The 25,007-nt window shown below is 47.3% G+C and overlaps 1 protein-coding gene across 1 annotated transcript in view; it reads right to left on the bottom strand.

Annotated features, from left to right (window-relative positions):
- Positions 1 to 2,309: 2,309 nt before the first annotated feature.
- LOC144162080 (uncharacterized) overlaps positions 2,310 to 25,007 on the bottom strand; it is a 171,167-nt gene continuing 148,469 nt past the window's right edge. Inside the window, exons 2-3 of the mRNA XM_077692588.1 lie at positions 16,023 to 16,109; positions 2,310 to 2,688 (exon numbers count right to left, since the gene is read on the bottom strand). Of these exons, the coding sequence (XP_077548714.1) occupies positions 2,425 to 2,688; positions 16,023 to 16,079 (321 nt within the window). The 5' untranslated portion in view covers positions 16,080 to 16,109 and the 3' untranslated portion in view covers positions 2,310 to 2,424. The remainder of the gene's footprint in view (positions 2,689 to 16,022; positions 16,110 to 25,007) is intronic.

The following is a 25,007-nucleotide window of genomic DNA, read 5'->3' on the forward strand; positions in this document are numbered from 1 at the left end:
TTAATTTTGAAAAAAAAAATAAGAATAAACATCGGAGTGTGCTCTTCTCATTTGACGCACTTATTTCCCTTTGATATATTCTGCCCTAGTTGCTTTGGCTTTCGCAAATTACGTTCACTAACTGCTTGACTGTCATTTTATATTTTCCCTAACGCATGTGTTGGCAAGTAACGTTTATGATTTGTGCGTATAAGTCTCTTCAAATTTATGTGACAAGACCCAGTGCTTTCCTTCTCGTGTTCTAAGGCTTACAGTTTACCTTTCACCCCCCCCCCCCCCCCTAGTGAACGCTTTTAGAGAAGAAATCGCAACCCCGTGCCGTCTCTTCAAATAACGATCAGCTTGCGTTTTCTTTTTTACAAATGCATGATCGTGCTTGAAAAATACTACGAGCTCGTGAAAATTACGCCGCTTACTTTCAATGCGACTCTTGTTTTCGTTTTTATTTCCACTAGGGTTTCGACGTTCATTCACACTGATAACCTCAAAGAACATTTCTAAGGTAAAATTTATCAGGTAGATTTTCATGAAGTTAAAAAACCGTGGCCTTCCCGCTCTCCAAAAATAACCAAAAGCAAATAAAAACGGCGAGTCTAAGAAAAGAAAGTACGAGTTACAGACGGCCCTGAATTCTGGTGTGCTCAGAAAGCAATTACCTCACATTCCAATTTAATTTGTGGCAACGGGGAAATAACCTACAATGAAAACAATGAGAACGACGAGAAGAAATATTTGCTAGAAAAATTGGTAGTTTGTTGCCTGGCTGTTGGACAACGGTATTTAACCATGCGGAAGATTGGCCAAGAAGCTGTGTACCGAATTGATCTGACTGCATGCGCAATCCTCTATTTCTTTGATTTCGGCAATGGGCTATTAAACACCCGCTGTACATTTGTGTACCCGACGGGCTCTGGACTCAGCTTTTTTCGCAATAATATTGTCTCTAAAGGCATGACACCCGCAAACGTTTTGAGCCTGCAGATGGCTAAAACGTGTGCATACACGCGGACTCCCAAAACAAAGTGTTTTTTTCGTGTTCGAATAAAGTATAAAAAACAGCGACATTCAGGTCTGCTTTGTTCTCTTCCAAAAACTAAGAATGAAAATGTCGGCATGGGAAGTCCCGCAGACCTTGCCTTGACTCGTGGCCTACCCTCCTATGCTCTGCTTCCTGAGTCAGCTATCGCTGACAGTGGCCAAAAAAAAGTACAGAACAAAGACACATGAAACTGCTAATTTAGTTGTAGGTTTTCTACGGCTGTGGAGCGTGGCACCGCTGTTATAAACCTTATCACCTGGCGTATAGCGTAAAAGGTATTCATTTTGGAGACATTCATTGCAAGCGCCATGCATCGTTCTGGACAGTTTTAAATGCAGAGCATTTCAGTAACTCACGATGTCACCCGCGTTGACGTCCGTAGTCCGCACCGTCGTTGTCCCTACTATATAAAAAAAATACTATCCGGCGCCCGGTTTCGATCCCTCGACCCTGCGGGTGGAAGGCAATGTACATGGTGCTCTACCCACTGCGCCACAAAGCCGACACAGAATGGGAAGCTACGAACGCGCCTTATATCGTTGACTCATTCAAATTACTGCTGACGAGCGCTCTCTCGTCAGCAGTTGCCACAAGTGCAACAACATTAAGGTAACGCAAACTACTTAACGTCGTGCGCCCCCGGAAATGCTCTGCATTTGATCGTGCCCCTCGCGAGGGGGATGTTTCACTGCGTCTTCTCTCGGTCGCGGGACCCGTGGCGCCATCTGGCGGAGGCGCGGCACAACTCGTAGCACTTTGAAAAGATGCGGCGCCAGCCAGCTGTGTGTGTGCGTGCCGCCCTTGTACAAATGGCGAGTGCATTGGCTGTCCACAGAGCAAAGCATTCGTGCAAGTAAGCCGTTGCAGTCAGTCAGTCAGTCAGTCAGTCAGTCAGTCAGTTAGTTAGTTAGTTAGTTAGTTAACAACTCCGCAAGCATTTGCGTTTCTTGCTTTGTAAACAAAGCGAAACACGCAAGAATGACGAAATTTCCTTCACTCATTCAAACTACGTCAAGAAGCTGCTGATACAACGCATTCACTTTTGGTCAAGAACCGCAATTTCCACATTCCCTAGAACAATCACGTAAATGAGTGTCTGCATTGTCAAGTGTTCGTTTTCGGATGTACACGCATGTACCGCACTCGCACTATCCTAATGCACGTGTGATTGTAACGCGAAGGTATGTTTACAGAGGATAATTTAAAAAAATATATAATACGCCGTATCTACCGCGCAGATTTAAAAGGTGTGATACCACTGACCTGCACAACATATTTTATTCTACTGTCATGCCAAGAAATCCCAAGAACCAAAATAAGCGCCGATAAAAAGAAGGGGACGACGATAACCAAGACGCGCGCTGCAAAGTAAGCTCGAAACACGCCTAGAGTACCATCATCATCTGCGTCTTGCGGGGCCATTCACCCCCACTCCGGAGCTGGCCAATAGAAGGCTGCCAGCGAGAGCGGCCAGCGGCAGACGTGACCCCGAGAAGAAGAACAACCGGTCGGAGGGTGGAGCGTGACCGGGATACACGGCGGTCGGGCGGCAGGACCCGTGCTGTGCCCCAAGATGTCCTCCTCCACAGGCGCAACCTCCAGGACATCTCCTTCGCAAGGAAGTCGTCTCGCCGGGCATCGGTGGAAGACTGCGACGCCCCAAGAGAGCTGCATTCGCTACGCTGCAACGGGAGCTCTCGAGCGCACTCTAGCACTGCGGCTACGACACATCACCTGGACGTTTCCACACCGCAACACCAGAGGCATTTTTTTACCCGAACTGGCTGCACTGGTGGAAGCAGTGCAACATATGTTCATTTTTTTTTACTAGTTGATATCCTCAGTAGCACACTGTTCTGCACGACACTGCACTAATCTGCACCAGTTCACGTAAAAAAAAATGCCCCTACCACCAGTGCACCTCTGGGGCGCGGAGCAGGCATGTACTGCGTCCTTTCTTTTCGTTTCCGCACTGTGACTCTTTCCCGTTGGGTTGAACTCTGCCATTTTCGCCGAGGCTTAGCCACGCTTACCTGTTGATACTGTTGCATCTGTGTATCCGTGTCTGTTGTGTTTACTTTGTTTGGGTGTCGGGTAATATGCGAAGTCTCCTTCACTGAGTTTCTCGTATTTATTATTGTTCAAGAACGTGACATCGAGTCGAGCAATTGGTGACAGCAAACATTCCTTGTGCATCTAAACTTGCTTTTGCAGCTCCTCCTGGCATAAAACTCAAGCGGGTAACACTGAACGCCGATTTTGGTTCTGGGCCCGATTGTAACGCGCACGCAAACTTTAAACTACATTTAGCAAAAAAAAAAAAAAACGTGGGCGTTAGAATCTTGAAAATACGGTACGTCTGGGACCCTCAACCAACCCTTCTGCTCCTTTAATTCTTCGCTTTGCCTTATTTTTGTATTTCAGTTTCCAGGTACTCCTTTCGGCCTCTGTCTATTGGTATACTTTGCTGGTGAAAGTTGGATTCCTCTCACCTGTCCTTTCCTTGCCAGTAAAGCTCTCCACAAAAGCACCGAATCAAGCGCTCAGCTTCCCGAAACCTCTCCGCACAGAGCGAGGTGTAAGCAGCTTCAAACCTGAAGTCAAACTCATGACGATTGCGTCTCATTTGCTCACCATCACTGAAGTATAGTCGAAGTGTGTAAGCATGGAACAACGCCACAGGATCCATCATATCGTTGCACTCTTCCACATTTTTTCTGTAGAGCTTGCGAAGCTTGAAACCGCCATAACTCCTGTATACACGCAGATCTGCGATGACGGCATCAGCGTTTAGTGAGATGTACGCGACCACTATGACGCTGCACTACGTCCATCATGTCAGTTCAGCAGCCGCAGTCGTAAACCGTAGGCCCCCCGGGGGACCACTTGGCAGGCCATGAATGCTGCTTACAGTGCTTATACGCTCGAGCGGCATCGCACATTTATCTAGCTTGTGGGAAGACCGCGAGTGCTAGCCCTTCTGGGTGAGGCTGCTGTTATTCATTCTTCACTGCGCACTGCCAGCTGACGCTAAACCAGTGCCGGTTTGCTTCACTAGCATGCTACAAGCCGAGACAACCTGTGCCGGTTCAGCGAACTCGCCCGAAAGCTAGCGGCGACGGTGGGCTCATAATGTAGTAAACGTTCTTGGGCTATACCGCTCAATGGGATAAGATGTTTACCGCACGTGACATCTTACGCTGAACTTTAGCGACGAAAGCTTCTCCGAGAAGTGTCGTTGTATTACCGCTCATTAGGTGAGCTGTTGAGAGCCAGCAGCAATTTTTGTCCCCACTGGCCGTACTTTCAACGGGCTAAGAGGAGAACATCACAACTAGATGTTCATTTAAGTAACTTTGTTGCAAGTCAGGTGGCCTGAACGAGTCCAAAGTACTTCCCTACGGCCAGACGCATGGCATAATTTTCACAAATAAGTTTCCAAAGGCCAGTAGACAAAAAACGAACCAAGAATCAGCATCATGGGCATGATTTTGCAATATTTTCCCACGCAATACAAAGAGCATACTCAACGTGGACAGCGTAACTGCATTTTTATCACGACAGCCTGCTTTACTTCTGTTACAGTTAGTGTTGGTGACACTCACAGTGAAAGCTGCTTAAAGCAGGGACGCTCGGTAACGCGTCTTTTCTAACGCTGAAGGGGGTGACGCCGGCAAGAGCGTTGACCATGGATACCACGAAACATGCAACAAAACAGAGTGCGGGACCTACTGTAGGCTAGGTAGTACTACTTTGGGGGATGCTTGGATGCACCACATGTATAGGCCTTATGCAAAATCTGCTGCCCTCTCGCGGCCACCGCGAGCGCGACCGCCATGTTCAAGGGTTCAACTGGAAAGCGGAGCATCGAACTGCAGCGAGTTCCCGGCGATCTATCGTTTCCTGTCGTCCAGGATGCCTACATACTGTTGTGTGCCATGTTGCACACAAAGTGGGAACAAGGATGCTTAAGGGGCAAAGGTAAGAATGCTAGAAGTCAAAGTATTAATGTTTATTGCGTGTCGCGCGCGTGTGTGCGTGCCGCGCGTGCGTGTCGCGCGCGCAGCGAATCGTATCCGTGTAAAATTCGTTCACGTAACAATGACAACAACAAATTATGTCCGTGTGATATGAAAGGGGTTACCAAAGAACTGCCTGCTTGTCTCAATATGCCAGAATTACCTCGCGCTAACGCAGCGGCGATTGCGGACTATATTACTTCGGTGATCGGCGCGAACGCGACCTCGCGCTAACGCAGCGGCGATTGCGGACTACTACTTCGGTGATTGGCGCGAACGCAATCGAAGCTATAAAAAGATTTACAGCGAATGCTGAATGGAACGGCCGGCGCTCGTGCGTGTAATACTGATAAATTAGCGTGCGTGCTTGCTGGTCCGGTGTTTGAAATTATTTGATCCCTCGGAAGGCAGGAGTGTCAACTGGCTTGAACATAGAGGGTGCAACCGCTGTGTTTACATGCTTTGCGAGTTCAAGGCGAACGTCGCTGCTACAGTTCCTGTCCGGACGTACTTTATGTACTGTTTGAAAGATTCCGTTTTTTACATTCTCACAACGAAGAGAAGTTTGCACGCGATGTAAGAATTCTGCGTTCACACCAAATGCAGGGCAAAATGAGTTCGAGTGGTCGCGTGAACGAACTCCGTGCCGAACACGAACCATCGCTTGATCCGCGATTTTTCTTGCCATAAATGACGATTATCTGGCCAAAAGCACACGCAAAAAAAAAAAAAAAAACGCTGCGCAAAAAAAGATGCCCTTCTAACAAAAAAAGATACATGGAAAAAGACGCAGTTTAGGTACATTTATTGTATGCCTTAGTTCTGCAATTAGCGCAATAAATGATTATTGAGCATTTTCAGTACATAATTGAGGAGGTAGAACGAAGGGGAGGAGGGGGTAGCTGTTTCGTAGGCTCCGGTAGCAGGCACAACGCACAGCAACAGCAGGACCAGCGACACTGAAACCAAACAACACACCCGTGAAATTCAATACAGGCACAGAAACATTACCTGTTCAAGAACTAGACTAGTGCTTACAAATAAGAGAAGGGGAGAAAGCCGTCATTTAGACGTAAATTTGAATACGGTGTGACGTGGCCTTTAATGCAGACCCTTGGGAATAAACAGGACGGCTGGTAGTTGAAGCATTTATGACGATTATAACAATATTCCAAGATGATTTACATAGTGTGCAACTAGAGCACCATGGTCTTTGGCCATGTTAGAGACTACAGTACCTGCTCTGCATAACAAGAGAGTCCTTAAACACTCCATAAGTAGTATACACGTTAACAAGCGTGGGTAAAATAAATTGACAGAGTCTTCACACAGACAAAATAAATGGAACGAGCGCCACAAGCAAAGGTGACGAAAATATGACAGCCTTTTTAATGACCCTCGACAAACAATGCGCTTGCGCATGATGCGTTCAGGTGTGCTTTCACGCGACAGAAAGCGCAACACGCAGTCCATAGCGTTAGTCCTATAAAAATGAATCACCAACTGTGTTCGATCGTTTGTAATCTGCACATTCATTATCGTGGCAAGAATTCCTTAGTATTTATTTTTCATTCAAAACGCTTCCATCAATCTAAAATTTACTCTGCACCGGGCTGCAGCATTGCAGTGCTATTTGATTTCTTAAAAACGGGATTTTTTTTTTGCGAGCGACCCAGGATTGCTGTTACAAAAACAAGCGCAAAGTTGAATCGCGGAAGAGCGAGCATTCGTCAATGTTTTTTCGCTTACATAAGGACGATTTACCGCACTGTTTGTTGCAAAACACGATACCCCAGCGCTACTTGAACAAACAAGCGCCGTGAGCCAAATATTTATTACATAAAATAAGAAACGCACAAGAAGTGAAACGGAACACGCGTGTTGCGGCTGCCCGAGCGACTGATTTTTCAAAACTTCGATTTTCGTGCGGCACCATTGATGGCTCGGTAGGCTTTAGAATGTAATTCATTCTAGGCACCATTAAAGAACTTCTGCGCAAACTCAAAAGCACATACAAATAACAACAAACCAAGAGTACTTACCCGGCGCACCGTTTCGTCTTCATCGTCGGCAGGCAAACGTACGATTCGGTGGCGAACTTGTAACTGCGCTCCTGGTGCCGTTGCGATTGCGTTTTGTACGCGTAATATGTCTCCGCGAAGCCGGACGGGAACCGGGGCAACGCAGACAAGTCCACACACCATTCATCAGTCATTACGTGCGACAACAAAGCACGAGACGTGCAGCGAGTCACCAAGAAGCGATAACACGCACGCGCAGCACCTTGTAGCACACGTATTCCCGACCGGCGCTATCCTTAAACATGGCGTCGAAGCGAGGGTTCGATTCGGCTGCGACAGAGGGCAGCACTAGGACTCACCCACGAGGGACCACCACTTGATCTGCCACTAGGAACGGAAACGTTGAATATTAGCAGGTCAGGAGAAAAAAAATTCGTTTAGCAATTACACGCGAGCTAATTTAGGTAGTGTGGGTCACGAAAAGGCGTCTCTGTGGCACTGAAGGAAGGCGAAATGAAAAGCGGCCAGTCTTACGTAAACTGGTGATAAAACTGCTGTTATGGCGATGTTGTCGGTTTCTGTCCCTATGTATTCCATCCGCAGCCAGCAGTTCACGCACATGGGCCACAAGCCTTGTGCCTCAACTAAACGTCAAAAGGGCCCGTCTCCCCGCGAGGGGGACTCGAGTAAATGCGTCGCATAGGGGGTGGGTGTATTCCGTTAACGTTTAGTGTTTGGGGAGTTGGTGGTAGTGAATGCGTTGTATCAGCAGCTTCTTGACGTAGCTTGAATGAGTCAAGGATATAAGGCGCGTTCGTAGCCTTTCATTCTGTGTCGGTTTTGTGGCGCAGTGGGAAGAGCACCATGTACCTCGCGTTCCGCCCACAGGTAGTGAATGCGTTGTACCAGCAGCTGCTTGACGTAGTTTGAATGAGTCAAGGATATAAGGCGCGTTCGTAGCCTTCCATTCTGTGTCGGCTTTGTGGCGCAGTGGGTAGAGCACCATGTACCTTGCGTTCCGCCCGCAGGGTCGTGGGATCGAAACTAGGCGCCGTAAGTATTATTTTTTTTATATAGTGTAGGGGGAGGGGTGCGGACCTGTTGTTGAGAGCGAGGAGGGTAGCGTGATGCGGGAGAGGAGGAGTGGGGGAGAGGGCGCACCTGGAACGGCTGTTGCGGACGCCGAGGCACGCCAACGCCGGCTGACATCGTGAGCTAAAGAAATGCTCTGCATTTAAAAATTGCACCCAGTAGCAGCAGTGTTAAATCGGCTGAAACAGCAAAGCTGTGGTTTTGTTCTGTCGGCTCATAACTCAGCGGGCGCTCACCCGATAGCGGCAGCGCGGTCACATCGCAAATTCTACAGTTCGTCAAGGAAAACGGCAGCTAAACGCCAGCGGTGGGAGGCTCCCTCTCCTCTCGCTCCCCTAGCCGGATAGAGACAAATCCCCCGGCGAGACCACTGCGCCATCTATCGGTGGGTCTGGGAACCGTCGGTGGTTCCCAGGACCACCAATAAAGGCCGCCGGTGTATACGGGATCCTGCTCCTACCCCTGCGTGATGCACGACCTTCATCTGATGTACGAAAAGTCTCGACCTACGACAAGAGCTCTGCTTTTAAAATTTACCGCTTGGGAACAGCACAAATGATCGCTATCTTTTGGTGCTTTAATTGCACTTTTGAGGTCGTGTTTGAATATTTACTTACGGGATTTACATGCTCCTCGCTTAATGAACATGCACTCGTCATCAGTGCTCGGTCACTGGAAAAGCCCTGTCTGGCACATTTGGACGGTGGGCGACACTCAGTTGCACAAACGAGTTCCGAACGAGTTCTCGGTGAACTATTTCACAAATAACCTTCCACGACACAAAAACATTAACGTTTATCTTGCAGTGTGTACCGATGTTCTTTACATATAACCAAGCGATGCGACGGGAAATGGGCCCGAAACCCCCACCCCCCGCTTATGGATGCCGCTGCCTTGCAATGCTAGGAACAGACCCCCAACATCCACCTGTCCAACTAACCAAACATCACCGAAAATTCAGACATCAGGGGCTCAATCTCCCCATAAATGTTACCAAAATCACCTCGCCAGAATAAATGTACAAATTCCAAGCAATATCGTGCAAGTGACTTCTGTCTGCAGCTAAAACACTACCGGAAAAGTAGGCTGCCGCCATTCAATGGGGAAAATAAATATACCACACAAAATGTATAGGAAGGTAATTCGCACCTAGAAACTTCTAAAAGCACAAACGGTGTTAAATGGACATTAATGCTTTCCCACTGCCACCTCGTAACAAGAGCGTAGGTGTCCTCCGTGCACTTTCCACTGCGTTAGGCTTTAACAGGGCGAAGTTGACAGAAGTGTGCGGTGAGAAATACCCCAACGGAGAGGTAATAGTTCCCCTCGAGCCAACGTGCAAAACAACGCTTTTTGTTTTTTTCTTGTATTGTGCTCCTACCGAGCCGGCTTTCGAACCTTCTTTGAAAGATAAAAGATGATATTTTATTTGTCTTTGTGATAATAAACATAATGCGCGCTTTAAAAAAAAACGATTCAACTTTTGTTTATTCACTCCTGCCTAACCTCAGGCATGCCCAAGGTTGAACTCGCGCCAAACCATGTTGGTATGTATAAGCCATGAGAAACGCGGTTGCAGTTTGGAATGTTCTCTGCCAACAGATACTTCCTCGTTACGCACACTACTCTGCCAAGAATGTCTGCCTTTCTTGCAGCGGTACAGTTCCCGAAAACTGAAAATTGGTTTTAAAACTGAGGCTAGAAGCTTCAAGGGGTCCTTTAAGATATGCTTAAAATTTCACCAAGAATTACTTAAAATTTTCTGATTTTTTTTTTTTTTTGCACTGACCCTACACAAATTCTTAGGAAATGGCAAGAACCTACGTTTTTAAGTCTCTTTTTAAGTATAGTATACGCGGCAATAAAAAAACTTGTTGCAAACATGCGAAAGGCCGAGACCTTTGAGAGTTAATTATCTTTGCCAAAAGCCCTAAGGGAAGCCAACTGCAGCATGCATGGTGAAGGGAGTCTTTGCACAACGCAGACTATCCCGTTAGGGAAGAGCCAATAAAGATGGTAATAGGGAGTCGCCCATATGCCAAGCAGCGGGTATGTGCAGGAGAAGCACGACTTGGGAGATTGAGAGTTAATTAACGTGATCACGTCCCATCGTAGACGAGCCTCTTGGGCATGCAAACACAAGTGCACAGTTCGAAAGCAGTGGCCTGGATTCCACGCGGCTCTCAAAGTAATTAAAGGCAGATCTTAAGACAAAGGCAGAGCCCAAAGTCAAACATAGCCACGTGTATTAGCAGTCCAGGGGTACGTAGTTCTACGAATAGGATCCAATAAGAATGCTGCTAGGACCAAAGCGTATAAGCTGGGAGCCACCACACGGATGCCTTGAGTCAAGCACCATCTCGATGGTATTGGCAATCTAAGTTCAATGTGATAGTCTTTTTTTAGCTACCTTAACGAGAAAATTTTGATTTGTGTGTCCCTCGACTCAACGACCCGGCCAAAAAAAAAATGAGTGGAAGAACACTTCAACACAAAACATATATAGGCAAGACCACTCCGAACAACTGAAGCTTCTGGCATGGGTCATGCATGTCTACAATACTCAGCACAAAAAAAAAGGTTCACGCGTGCTCCACCAACTGAGCTCACCAGGAGTCCGGCCGTTTGAGACGCGAGCTTTCCTTTGTTGACGTACGGCAGCATTTTAGTCAAATTAATGCGTAGCATTCTTTGCCCAGTACCCCGACAGCCAGGACCGTGTAACGCCCTGCCTTTGCACACAAAAAAAAAATGCAGATATCGCGAAAGTTTCAAATGATATGGTTATAATAACGTAAATTAAGATAATTGGTCAGACTAAGTTCTGAAAAAAAAAAACTAAAAAATGAGACAAATATTAGGAAATTACGGAAAATGGCAAATCGTACAACGACCTGCATTTCCACAAAAATGCAGATTTTGCGGAAGTTTCACCTATATTCATTATATTAGCGTCAATGAGATAACCGGCAGAAATAATATTTTGAAACACTAAAAAATAGGAAAAATAAACAATTTATTAAAAATGCCGAATCGTGTAAACCCTTGCATTTCCACAATAATTCAGATTTCGCAAAAGTTCCACTTCTAATCGTTACAATAGCGTAAATGTAGATAACTGGTCGGACAGGATTTAGAAAAACCAAAAAAACTGGCTGTGAAAAACGCACAGTCAAGACATGCGGCATAAGAATGCTACGCATTAGTAGATAATTCTCTGAATTCCTGCACAATTTTTTTATATGACAATTGATATACTATAACCTTGCGTGGCTACTATTTGTTTCTACCCATATTAGTTGTGTGCAATGCCAGCGCAGGCTGTTCCAAAGTTTGAGGCGGGATAAGAGGAGTTTGAGGACCAGTCAACAGCATATCGCTACGTGATGTGGTAGGCCATCCCATCGATTTTTTCATCGGGCGGTCAAGGTTGCGCTATCACAACAACAAAGCCTGAGCCTTCCTTTTACATTACCGCTCTGTTCCTCTTTACTTCGCATCCTAAAGCGTGCACACCCAGTGCAAGCGGCCTGTTTGCGGGTAACAATTCGCTAACATTCAGTGTCTCAGTCATCGTGACGGCCACTAACAAGATAAACACCGACTAGCCTCTAAACGTATAGGGGCCGACTCAGTACGCATACGGTCACTATTGCTGCCTGCCCCTCTAGCTAGTGTTAGTGTGCAAGCACCAGGAGAGTCAACTACAAGTAATCCTTGCGATCTGAAGCCTGGGCGCGTACTCTGAAGCCAGACACAGCGTTGCATACCCAAAACTTAACACACACCCACTCAGGTACATCGGAAAACGTTCATAGAACGGCTATTCAACCATTTCAGTGAGTCAACAGGTTCAATAAGGCAATTAAAATATCTGATAATTAACTATATATATTGGCCAGTAGGTCATTCGCGGGAGGTGAGGTTTGTAATCACATTCGTAAGCACAATCACGTACCTGAAATTGGACTGGCGATTGAATAAGAACTGACAACTGATAGATCACCAGGGTAACACAGTGGATACCGAGAGACGTGTCTTCAAGAAGGGGGAGGCCAATCACGCGATGGAGGTACGAAATAAGGAAGTTCGGGAGCAAAGGATGGACTCGAGCAGCGCGGTACAGGAGTGGTTGGAGGTCAATGGGAGAAGCCATCGTCCTGCAGAGGTCCTAATTAGGCTGCTGTTACTGTTGTTTCGGACGATGATGATGATATTAAGGATCGCTAGGAGCCGATGAAGTTCTAAAATACGCAAAGCATACGACACTTGCTTTGTAATTAGCGGCCGGCAAAGCTGCGCTGCCTTCGATGTGTGTACACAGGGTAGGGTCCACGTCAAGCCAGCGCCTGTGCTGGTTTCTTGACCCCACTCCTTGCACCGTGACATGGAAATGCTTAAATGAATAAATTTGAATTTGAAGACAACGGCATTAGTTTCCGAATACTTATGCGTTAGCGAAGAGCTTACGCAACGAAAATTGGTACCCACCGTGTAAATGTACTGCTCAGCCCATCCAACATGAAAACACCGTTTAGAACTTGCCGTGCATTCGGAAAGCAGGAGGGTGGCTCGGGTGCGTATAACTGGCACAAAGCTCTGTATTGACAGAACATAAAGGAAAGAAAAGCTTTCTTTCCTTTTTACACACGCACACGCACACGCGCACGCGCACGCGCGCACACACACACACGCACACGCACACGCACACGCACACGCACACGCACACGCACACACACACACACACACACACACACACGCGCGCGCACACGCACACGCACATGCACACGCACACGCACACGCACACACACACGCACACACACACGCACACACACACACACACACGCACACACACACACACACCTAAATGACCTAAAAACACGCTTGCCGCTCCCTCTTTCTTCCGATCTAATCGCCATCATTACGCCGTTCTTCAGTGTTTACGCTTACCGCAGCACAACGGCACGCCGTTGCAGCAAACATCCGTGTTCGGGGCACATTACAAAATGCTATCAAAAAAAAGTAGGAGATTCTATTATTCCATCCGTACGTTTAGAATAGACGGCGTATCATGGAATCTACACCATGCAATGAGAATACTTCAATATCCCCCCCCCCCCCACCCCAAGTTTATTTTACTTTACCCGGCATTTGCTTTAAAACACAGCGGTATACTTTAGGTAACTATGCGGTGATAATGATATTCTCAGCCACAGTATAGGGTTGAGTGTTTGAGTGCAGAGTTTAGAAAAACTGCCACCGCAGAAACAGCCTGAAGGTGACGTTGCTGACAAATGAGAAGTGTGCAAACCTAAACATGATGCTCGTAATACTCGCACCTTGTAGTCCCAATGATGATTACAGGTTTCGACCATTGTTTCGATCATGATCTTGGTTTCGAGCATCGCAAGCGTCGTACAGTGGTGGCACTTAAAGCGATTGGGGTCGGAAACAAGACACAAAACTTTTGTGACGCTATGACGACTAGAGCGATTTTTAGGTACGTTTAAGGCGCTTTCCAATACTAGAGAATAAACTGTATGCATGCGAGTTTGCAGCAAAATATGGAAGTTGTCTCCAACTACGGTTTCGTGAAAATAAACAGGAAGGAGGCCTTTTCGTCCTCCCAAGAAAAAGGAGGAGCGTTTTACTAATTTTGTCTGCGTTAATCGTTTTTTTTATTACGTAGTTTTTTTTCTACTTCTCTCTGAATATCAAGCGTTCAAAAATATGGCTATGACGCCAGGCACTACTGTTCACGACTGGAGCTTGCTGCGGGGCAACAAAGCGGCTGTTGCGGGATTCATGCGTGATTGAGAACTACAAAAAATATCACCTTTAAATCTTTCATGGACGTGACGGCCCAGATAACAGAAAGAAAGCAAGGGGAAGAGACTTTGCAAAGCGTGTTCTGCGTTGTTTGTGTCCCATCGGGATTGCTGGAGAGCATATCTTGGGCGCAGAAACGTAGCTAACAAAAAAAGTAGAAACCTGATGCTCCGAAAGATAGTTTTATCGCTGTCTTTACAGTTTTCCTGCAGACAACCTGTCAGCCATCTGCAGAAAAGCGAAACGCCCGACCACGCGTGCGGAAGAACAAGTTTCCAGCAGGCTGCCAATCACTTAACGAGATTCTTCGCGAAAACCGAAGGTGAGAGAAGAGAAATAAAAAAAATTTCACCATCTTCCCGTAGGGGAACCCTAAGTAGTATGCGAAGCAGCCATGGGGTCGACTCAAGTCGACTGTGTTTAGGTTGTCCGCCGACATCATGGTCACCTCTTCTATGATCACGCATTTCACGTTGCGGAAGGCCACGCGGAAGGTGTTCAACTCGCTGGCGCTGAGGCCTCCGTCCTTGTTGGGGCCGGTGATCTTCCGAGAGAGGTTGAAAGCCGCATGCACCGTCGTTCATCCCACTGCCACAGCCGTGTTTCCGGTGCTCGCGCAGATGACGAACGCGTTGTAGGCGGTGTTGTTGCCGGTGTTGCTGTACCGGTTGTAGAGGCCCATGGCAAGCCGGAGGATGAACGTCTTGCCGCAACCGGCCGGCCCGGTGAAGAAGACCCGTAACGGAGGTGCTGACGGCGTCGTCTGCCGGTGGATGATCTCGCGCAGTAGCTCATGTTGTTACGCGTTTGTCATGCTCACCCAGTTGTAGTATTCGTCCCGCTCCATGATTTCCTGGCGCTTGCGCACGGACGCGCACGGAGTCGCGTGTTTGATCAGGCGCACCAAGTCTTGGCTCGGGATGAGGTGGCGTCTTCGTGCTCCGGGTGGACGATCACGGAAGCTGGAGGTACTGCTCCTTCTTCTTGTTCTTCTTGTTGTTCCCTCTTCTCCGCGCCGCTGTCCGCGGCGCTGACACTGGCGTTGACGCTGGCGTTACAGGTGGCGTTACCGGCGGCGTTGTCCATGGCACTCATCACGGCGTTGCGGGAGGAGATTCCCCTACGGGAAGATGACGACGGTGGTTAAACGGGAAGCTATCTCGTGACGGATCCTTTGGTTGGCCAATCCCTAGGGGCATCCTGCCCCAATCATCATCAGCGGTGCCTGGAAAGGTATGTGCAGTGGGGGTGTGGACGCGGCACGGCAGAGGTAGGGACATAGCCCCGACCATGAGATGCTTCGCACGGGAAAAATTTGGCGCCATAAAGCACGGCCCAGAGTTTCAGAAGTTCTGGAGCCCGTGAGCTAGTGTGCTTATGTGTTTTGCCTGATTGAAAAGCTCATGAAAAGCCTACTGAAGAATGTTATTGGAGAAGTTATTGCTCAGCTATGGAACACATTGCAGCGGGTAGGTTGACGAAGACTAATAAAATTTAAGCAGTTTCACACAGCGTGACGGCGGTCCAGTGCGGAGCAAGCAGTGATTCGCCAGAGGGGCTGCAGCGTCCTCGCTTAACTAGTTTCGGTGTCAGTCCGGCGTTGATAACGAAAGTGGCCAAGATAGGGCGCCGTTCAGGCGCCTTGAAGGGCGGCGGAGGCATCGGTGGACGCTGGACGTAGACGGTGAACGTAGACCAGCGTTCCGCGCGACGTTACGAGCGACGCGGCAATTTGTACCTTCCTTACAAACGCTCAAGTGAAAAAACCACTGCAGAAGCAAGTGTGTAAAGCTTCTGTTTGCTCTCACACCCTCTTTGCGAGGGATCCTACCATTTTTAAAACAACGCTTTTCGATTTTCGTCCAGCGCTTTCGTGGAGGATGCGCAAATGACCTTTTGACCGGAGACACGCCCCCGGCGACACACCGCGTGACTCGCCGGGCCAGCTTTTGGTGCCTGCGGGCGCCGACAGCGGTCGCCACCGCCGCTGCGGCAGAGGCAGCCAACACCCCCGCAACCTACCATGCATGCGACGTGACTCGTCTCGCATCCGGCGAAGAGGAACGGTGTGGTCTCCATGAATGAACGCCGCGTTCGCCCGGCCTCCTCCTGCGAGCGTTGCACGGAACCGAACGGCTTTCAGACGTGGTCGGCAATACTGCTAAGTCAAAGGTGAACCAAGCTAAACCAAGACTCAACCAGACTAAGCCATGCTTTTTTCAACCAGACTAAGCCAACCAGACTAAGCCAACCAGACTCAACCAGACTAAGCCACATTCGTTTTTTCATTGACTTACTACAGCTGCAGCCGGTTTCTTTACTATACAAAAACAAATACATGCACGACAGTTTTTCGAACGGAAGGGGAACTAATGCTTTCGACTTTAAAACATTCCAACTCCGTTTAAAATATACGTAATATTCGTTCACAGGTAGCACACATGCCGACGGCTTGCGCCGCGCTCTTGAAATTCCAGCCTTACTTTTAGTGCGTTTTAACTCGAGAATATATCCTTTCTTAGCCTTAGTGCGTGATGGTGGTTTTGGCTGGTGGAAAAATTCTGAAGCGTCCAATCGTGAGAAGCTTAGTCCCTAAAGCGTGCTCTGCCACGAGATTGCTTTCATTGAGACATTACCACCTTCCGGGCTTTCATATTGAATAAATTGTTTTGTACAGAAAAGTTCAACTACGGGGCGCAATATCAAATGAAATATTCGTTCGATACTTGTTATTCAATTTTCTTGGGTACACTTGTTCTCAGTTCATTTTTTTATGAATAGAGATTCCCATTTGCCTCCGGAAGTGTTATCCCGAGCACCGAATTGCTGGGAGCGTAGAAACTGTAAAGCATGCTCCGCTGCCGCATTGCTGCAGTTAAGCCACCATGCGATGTTCATCCTTACATAAATGTCGACTGTTCTGTTATACAACAGACAAGTACGAGGCCGAATATTCTAGTGAAGTTATCTTTAAACTTCTTGCCGTTCTACTTTCTTGGGAATTCTTATTATTATTTTGACCGACCCCTAAACCCGATGTGATACCTGGTGCTCTAATGGAGGCGAGGACGGGACCTAGTGGTGAAATTGTGTAAACACACCTGGGCGTTCGCAGAGTTTAGTTGGGCGGCAGCGACATGCAACTCCCGCTGTCCTTGCAGCTCCACGCAAATACACTGTGGACGAAGGGAGCGGGAGCACGCCGCCAAACTAATGAAGTGCGATCGTTGCTCGCAACGTAAGGGTCTAAGAATCCTGAAGCACGTTCAGTAGATTGCAAACCTTCACATTGACAACTCTCAAGGTGCACTTCCATTTTGTCGATATTTTTAACGGTCCAACCAAACTTTGCCGCAGAACCTAGAAAAATCTGCGTATGGCGCAGATTTTGCAGATTTTGTACATGTAAGGCGATGTGCACCTGCATCCGCGAGGGGTACTGGCATTGCGATAAGGATCCTAATCTGCGCTGTTCCTATAATGACGATGGCGATGTCACCCCACAGTTTTTTTACAGTGTAATGTCCTCGTCCAGATGGTGAAAAGTGGGATGAAAGTGTAAAATCCTGACCATGTAAAGTAAAGTTACGCTCCCGCCCACGGTCCCTCTGGGGCTTGAATGTCTGTCGTGGGGATTACGATCTGGGATGCCCATTGCGACCCCTGTTCGTGCAAGTATGAGTGCTCACTTACATGAGCTCTTCTATCTACGGTGAAGGAGGGCTTCACTGCGAGACCAGCACCTTTTCCATTCAGTGAAAAGACCGGCGCCGGCGAAGACGAAGGCGTCGGAGTCTAAGCCCTGACACGCCTCCTTATCTGCACACTCCATAACTGCATGTCCCCGTTCCCAGTCACACGACGCGTCGCAGGAAACTGGAACGTCAGGCCGGGGAATACCCGCGTTTGTAGCTAAAGGGCCGTACCGGGACATACGGGCATTCACTGCCTATTAAAATTTTGAGGTTTGGTTTCTGGCCACCCTCAACCAATGGGAATTTCGATAACAGGTTCTGGCCATGCTGATTTCTGGATGTGGCTTTGGTTTGCCAATTGATTTACCTGAAGCGTGAGCGATGCTAACGCATTAATAACCACCAGAGCTCCTTCCACACCGCCGCTCTCATTCGCCAGTCACCTTGGTAAAGTGACTTTGGATTATTTATTTTTTATTTATTTATTTATTTATTTATTTATTTATTTATTTATTTATTTATTTATTTATTTATTTATTTATTTATTTATTTATTTATTTAGTCGTCTGTTTCTTGAAATATTAATTACCTAAATAAATTTTTACTTAATTAATTGTCGTCATGGGTGCAATGGCAAACACCGTCTTAGTTCATACCAGCAGTAGTGCATTGCCCACTGCGGCTAGATAACCTTTTGCAATCACTTGCTCCCCCTAACGTCTCACATTACCTGAGTAACTTTGCTTGCTTCTATACTGGCCTATGATTTTTTTCCAGCCCTCATACCTGTCCTTTGTAAAGGTGCCCATCATCGTGTCCTTCACTAGCATTTCAATGAGCGGAATATAGTTGCGAGACAGACGTGAAGGATGCAGATTAGAAATCTATTAACAAAGTATTCCAACTATACTCAAGGACAACTTTCTGTGGCAATGCGAGTCAATGCTGCGGAGCTGAACCATGCCTTTTCGCGGCGCACCGGGAAGTAGGTCAACAAAAATAATTGCCTGGCGGTAACCTTAGCAATTCAAGAATATACAGTTCTTTTGTTTTAGACATGAATTGATAATGCCACCAAATACCTAGCCATAACAAATGACACAGACAGGATTTTTTTTACATTTCCGCATATTTTTGGTTGCGGCTGTCGCCGCTGGCATCGCAAGGTTCCTTCCCGAAACAAGAAAAAAAAAAAGAAACAAAACATGGTGGGCAATGGTCTAATTAGTGTTCCATAATGGCGGCGATGGGAGCAGTTCGTGTTGCATAAATGGCGGCGATGGGAGCAGTTTGTGTTGATTTTACGCAAACGGCGAAACCGCTTCCGCTCACTGACTAGCCAAAGTCACTGTTAATTATTGATAGTGACGCTGGCTAGTCAGTGAACGGAAGCGGTTTGGCCGGTTGAGTAAAAATCAAGACAGACTGCTCCCATCCAGTACAGTAATCCTCGCTGGTGTCGTTTCGCAACTACAACTGATCAGTCTGTCTTGATTTTACCCAACCGGACAAACCGCTTGCGCTCACTGACTAGCCAGCGCCACTATCAATAATTAACAGTGACTCTGGCTAGTCAGTGAGCGGAAGCGGTTTCGCCGGTTGGGTACAATCAACAAAAACTGCTCCCATCGCCACCATTATGCGACATGAATTAGACCGTTACAGACATGGTGTTCCTGTCGACGGCTTTCGGCAGCTCGTCACGTCATTCTGCGCATAGGATTTGTAAAGGTTCGGTGTCTAAACAAACGAAGCGAGTGGTTTGCAAAGTCTACGCCCAAGTGAGACTGATGCAACCGGGACTCTCCGCCGTTTTCGCAATCAGTTCGGTTCGCCAGTTTCCTGCCGTAAGCGAGGGTGTGCGTTAGCATGAGTGCATGCTATACACGGTTAAAACTTAAGAACGGCAACGATGATGATGATGATTTCTATTGGTTTCCCCTTTGTATCGGGGTGATGACATGTCATCTTACCAAAAAAGACTAATATACCTATGTTTTACACTTTTGGTTCAATACTAGCGCTGCTTAGGGCAGGCACAAAAAGCTTAATAGGCACAAAATACTTTTTTTTTTCTGTTACAAGTGGTAACTGTCCTAGGCAATATTCCCCTCTCTGCTTTTCGTCCACCAGCATTCTAATCTTCTTTTCGTCCCCTCGACAGCCTTGAAGTTAACTTCCTCTGTGATACCCTTAAATCCTAGGGCTTCTGACAGCCCAATATTCCCTTCATGTAGATTTGGATGGATACCCTCACATTCTAGCACTATGTGCCGCATAGTTTCTGTTTCTTTTCCGCAGACCACGCATACCCCATCATTTTGTGAATACTTCCCCACAAAACTCTTAGTTCGCAGGCAACCTGCTCTAGCCTCAAAAAGCAAAGCACTGCCCTGGGAATTATCGTAGAAATTTTCCTTTCTGATGTTCATCTTCTCAGCCCTGTACATCTCTAATGACGCTTTAGCTTCCATTTTTTCCCTCCATTTATTCGTTTCAATCTGCCTTGCCTCTTTTTTGGTTACCTTGGCTGTTTTGGAATCCCCACTGTTCTTTCCGTATTTCATCGTTAGCCTTCTAGTCTTTCTTAACCACTGCGTGTCCACGCTTTTCAAGTATAGGTACCTAAAAACCTTAGCTGCCCACCTTCGTTGATCCATTGCCCTCAACCTCATCTCAAAGCATATTTTACTCTGAGCTTCTCTAACTTCAAACGACGCCCAGCCCATATCTCCCTGAACTGCTTCGTTAGTTGTTTTTCCATGCGCGCCTAAGGCCAGACGTCCTACCGTTCTCTGGTTTACTTCAAGGCGTGATAGAACGTCTGATTTTAAGCAGAGTACAGCATTCGCAAACGTGAGACCCGGAACCATTACTCCTTTCCACATTCCTCTTAGTTGAGGGGAACGGAAGTTGACGCTGTGCCTCATCACCGCAGCCGGATGTTGCTCCGCGCGCTGCAAGTAGTGCGTTACTGGCAATATTTGGAACATGGCGCGAGAATTTTCAGTGAATTGTTGTACTTAATATGCTTATAAATAACTGCAGCGATGACGAACAAACTACGCGAGAAAAGGCAGACGATATCACGCATTCATACCAATATCCTCAAAAAGCGCGCTCGTTGACATCCGGGTCCGTCGCTTAGGCGGAGTGATACCGTGCGTGAGCTATTGCCGTTCTTACCTTGTTCCCGAGTGTAGCTCTTTCGGTATAGCGCGCTTCACAGTAAGTACGCTTTACATGCAGGGGGCGCTTCCCAGTTTAGAGGTCCGGAAGAGTTTACAAATCGGTGAATTCCGTCAAAACTGCAGCGCTTAATAAATTCACTTCTCTTCTGAACGATACAGAGTCCACCATCTGCCTCAAGTTGAATGGCAACACCATCACTCCTTCCAGCCCCTGAAGAGGCTAATCAGGATTGTATGGGCTCCGGCACATCACGGTATCCCTGGAAACGAGGCGGCGGACGCCGTGGCTCGAGAATTGACCCACCGAGCGGGCGCCGAGAGCAGCGTTGCCGAACCCGAGCGCATGTAGCCCTTGACCTCTTACACAGAGACACGGTGTAAGAATATTCTTACACCATGCGCAGAGATCACGCAGCACTACACGCTGTCGCGTCAGACACTTGCTCCCCCCCCCCCCTTCCCGCCCCCACAAATCTCTACCCCGACAGCACGAACGTCATTTACGTGCTCTCCAAACGAAAACATTCCCCCATCCTATCCCGCTTCACCTTTTCAACCAACAGAACTCGCCCGCTTTGCCGATTTTGCGGAGAACCCGGAACCCTACGCCATGTGGTCGGAGGGTGTGACCAAGCCCCACTGATTCCTCCCAACCTGCAACTTTCCACTGTCGAGCTTCGGGAGAGCGCCTTGGCGAGCACCAGCCTGGACGACCAGCTTCGGCTGGCTCAAAAGGCTGTCGATGCTGCCCGCGCTCAAGGCATCCTGGACTGAGGACGCCTCCTTCAAGCTTCAGTACAATCCCCCCTGTTAATTTAAATAAACGTTTATTCTCTCTCTCTCTCTTTCTACGCGGTCAGTCTGAGTTCTCTAGTTCACGGAAGCTCGCACGGCCGTGTCCAGTCAAAGCGCTGGCTTGTGTTTACAAACAAATGAAGCGTGTAGAAGGAGATTCCAATATCCCTGCATGCTCGGTGCTCGTGGTTCAGTGCACTCAACCCCGGAGCGTGTGCGAAGAAATGAACTGTATAAAATGCGTATCGGTGACGCCGAAACTGAAACCGAAACCAGTTTCTTGGGAACAACTTTGGCACAGTAACACAGGGCAGTTAACCTCCTCCTACCCCCGTAACTTTCGCTCCATTGCTACAGAAAGTTGCCCCCGAGTATAAGTCCGAACAGTCAGCGGGCAAGGAATCCGATGCAGCTTCTGAAGTCAGTCTTTGAACGACCTCTTCCTATTCACGTCGGCTTGCCTTGTGCATCGCGCTGTTGCGGCGCGTACTCATGTAGGCAGCGCTCAATATACTGACTACCACGTGATCCAGTTCATTATCATGCTATGGTTAAATGGTCCAAGAGGTCAGTCACAACATCTTTAACAGGTTAGACCTTGAGTGGTCTCTACGACAAAAAAAACTGCACTTTTTGAGTCAGACAGAAACAACATACAAAAAGCCGTTTTCGCGGAATATTTTAGAAGTTTTTCTCCGAAATTTTTTACAAAGCATGCAACATACACAGCAGTATTTTAATTCCTAAGACAAGAACGCCCGTGATAACTCCTATAGCCCACTGGCTTCAATTCCTACCCTTTTACTCTCTCTGCGGGAGTATCCACGCGGTAAATGTACCTCCACAACTTCGCTTCACAGCCAACCAACGAGCCGCAGCTGTTGAGCTCTCATTATGCCGCACGAGTTTCCAAATAGAACGTGCGGCCTCGGTATCAAGCGTACCTTGAAACTTCGTTTATAGCGGGAATTCGTTTATAGCGGGAATTGGCCATGACAAGTTGCCGGACCTTGCTTCATCACTGAGGCTGGAATATGCCTTTGTCTTTTTTTTGGGGGGGAGGCTTGTGTTGTGCCTGTTCTTTTTCTTGTGCGTGAGCTTGTCGGGTGCGTTTTTTTCATTAGCGTATACAGCTTCATATATAAAATCGTTTCGAGACCATACGTACAAGACGACAGCTCGGTTAATATTTCAGCACAGTAGGCGTATCAAGACGCTCTTGAAAAGATTTTATCTTCCGTATGCTTTTGGTCTTAATCAACTGGTCATGGCTAATCAGTGTGCACAGCAGCTGAGTGCTTTAGCGATCTGCTCTGCTTGTGTACCGAAAAAGATGATGCAAAGTTTGTTGAGTTTGCCGATGGCATGTGAAATACGACCTGTCGCAGGCACCACTCACCCCGTTCAACAACACATGAGTGACGGACCGCAGAAACAAGGACCCAAATTTAAACACAATCAACATAGAATGCACAGCGTAAAGTCGAATGGTGATCACGTTTACATAAAACTAAAACTAGATTACAGATTCCAGAGAACAGGGAAGAAGGGGGTGGGAGGGAGTAATAATGGCTCGGCAACGTCAAGAGCAAGAAAAAAAATAATAAACGTGGAAGAACGACCATTTTCGTACGCATAGAAATTTCTCCCGATCTTCTCCCCCCCCCCCCCCCCCCCCTTTCCTGACGCTTTTTCTACTGTCGGCATCTACGCACCAAAAACGAGAAGGGAAAGTAAGCGTTGTGATCCGTTTAGAAAACGCGCTCTTGTTCAGGTTTGGAAAAATTGGGAATAATAGGGTAGTGGCTTTGCGAAATAAAGACGAAGGAAATACGGACTGACATACGTTGGATTGTGAGCGGTGGAGATGGAAAAAGAAGGATATGCAACGATGAATACCTGCCCGGATGCCGCGGTTCCACCGCCCCGCGTACAAGTTCAGCGAGCGATCTAAGCGTTGCCTTCTGAGTACAGCGGGACAGATGGGCAAAAATAAAGATAGGAAGAACTAACCCAAGTGCGCGATTTCGACGCCAGGGTAACTGGACAGTGGCAGTGACATTTGCCGATGGATAGAATCTAGTTTTGAAAGATCCATGTAGATCAAGAGAGCCCGCCATAATATAAAGGTTTTCCAGGTGGAGCAACTGTTTGTTTTCTTCCGTGCAAAAAAAGTTGGAAAATATTATACCGGTATATAGATAACAGGATGAATTGCGTTAACAGGGTCCGAGTGAGTACGGCGTTTAAAGGGACGCAGTCAATACGTTAAGAAAAAAACGGATATAGATAACCATGAAATTAATACGAGAACCCCAAGAAAACAGTAGCAGTATTTCAATGTACAGAGGATAAGCGCAGCGGAGGGTGCCTTGCCAGCCACATGTTAAATGAGTCATGTTCTAGTAACTAGCGACTGCGGCGACATAAAAGGACAATAGTACGCTTAGGTGCACTTTTGTTCTAAAAACAAAAGATATACTTTCTCTTTAATATGAAACACGGCTTTTAAATCAAACCGGTCTCCAGTTGCTTAGGTGGCTCAGTGTTTAAGGCGTTCTGCTGTAGAGCCTGAGGATCCAGGTTTGATACCAACTGTGCCAGTCATTTTTTTAGGGGAAACAAAAAACAAAAGCGGCCGTGTGTCGAGTGTTCACCGTGTAGTAAAAATTACCACGCGGTCGAAGTATTCCTTAGCTGTGTTATACGCCATGCCACGTAAATTATTGGAAGCAACCTTGCGGAAAACGATAAAGATATGAATTTTATATCTTCTTTTATCATACAATTCTGCATGAAGACGACCGTTTTTCAAGAAAACCAGTACTCGTTGGCTATTAAGTAATGGAAGTTTCTTTTCGGAGGATGCAGAGAAGCTAGCATCACATAGAAGAAACGCCAACGTCACGTCCGTGTTTTTTAACACAACAGAAGAAAACCGCCAGGTTTGAAGGTTACATTTTTTTTTTACCAAATTCGGTGTCTTACAAATGTGCAAACCTCAAAACTGTTATCAATGGTAGCAAATAGAGTTCTCGCCGATGCACGGTCCGGAAGTTTACTTTAGTCCCCGGCATAGTCAGCAAAAAACAGCATGGACTCGCTGGAGCCGCGGAGCGGGGCAAAATAAGCCGCCGACTACCCTAAACTGCCGTTTTATGCTTCGGCAGGCACTCGCTCGTCCGTTGTTGTTGACTGTTTCGACGTCTGTACGTCAGCGATGTTACAGTCAACATCGCTGGAATCGATTTCAAAGATCCAAAAGGTTTTAGGAAGGATTCGGAACCGCAAGTGAAAAGGCCTTGTGAGCAGGTATTGAAGAAAAG

Source organism: Haemaphysalis longicornis, unplaced genomic scaffold (genome assembly GCF_048455015.1).
Source record: "Haemaphysalis longicornis isolate Haplotype H1 unplaced genomic scaffold, Haemaphysalis longicornis Haplotype H1 scaffold_12, whole genome shotgun sequence".
Classification (NCBI taxonomy): domain Eukaryota; kingdom Metazoa; phylum Arthropoda; class Arachnida; order Ixodida; family Ixodidae; genus Haemaphysalis; species Haemaphysalis longicornis.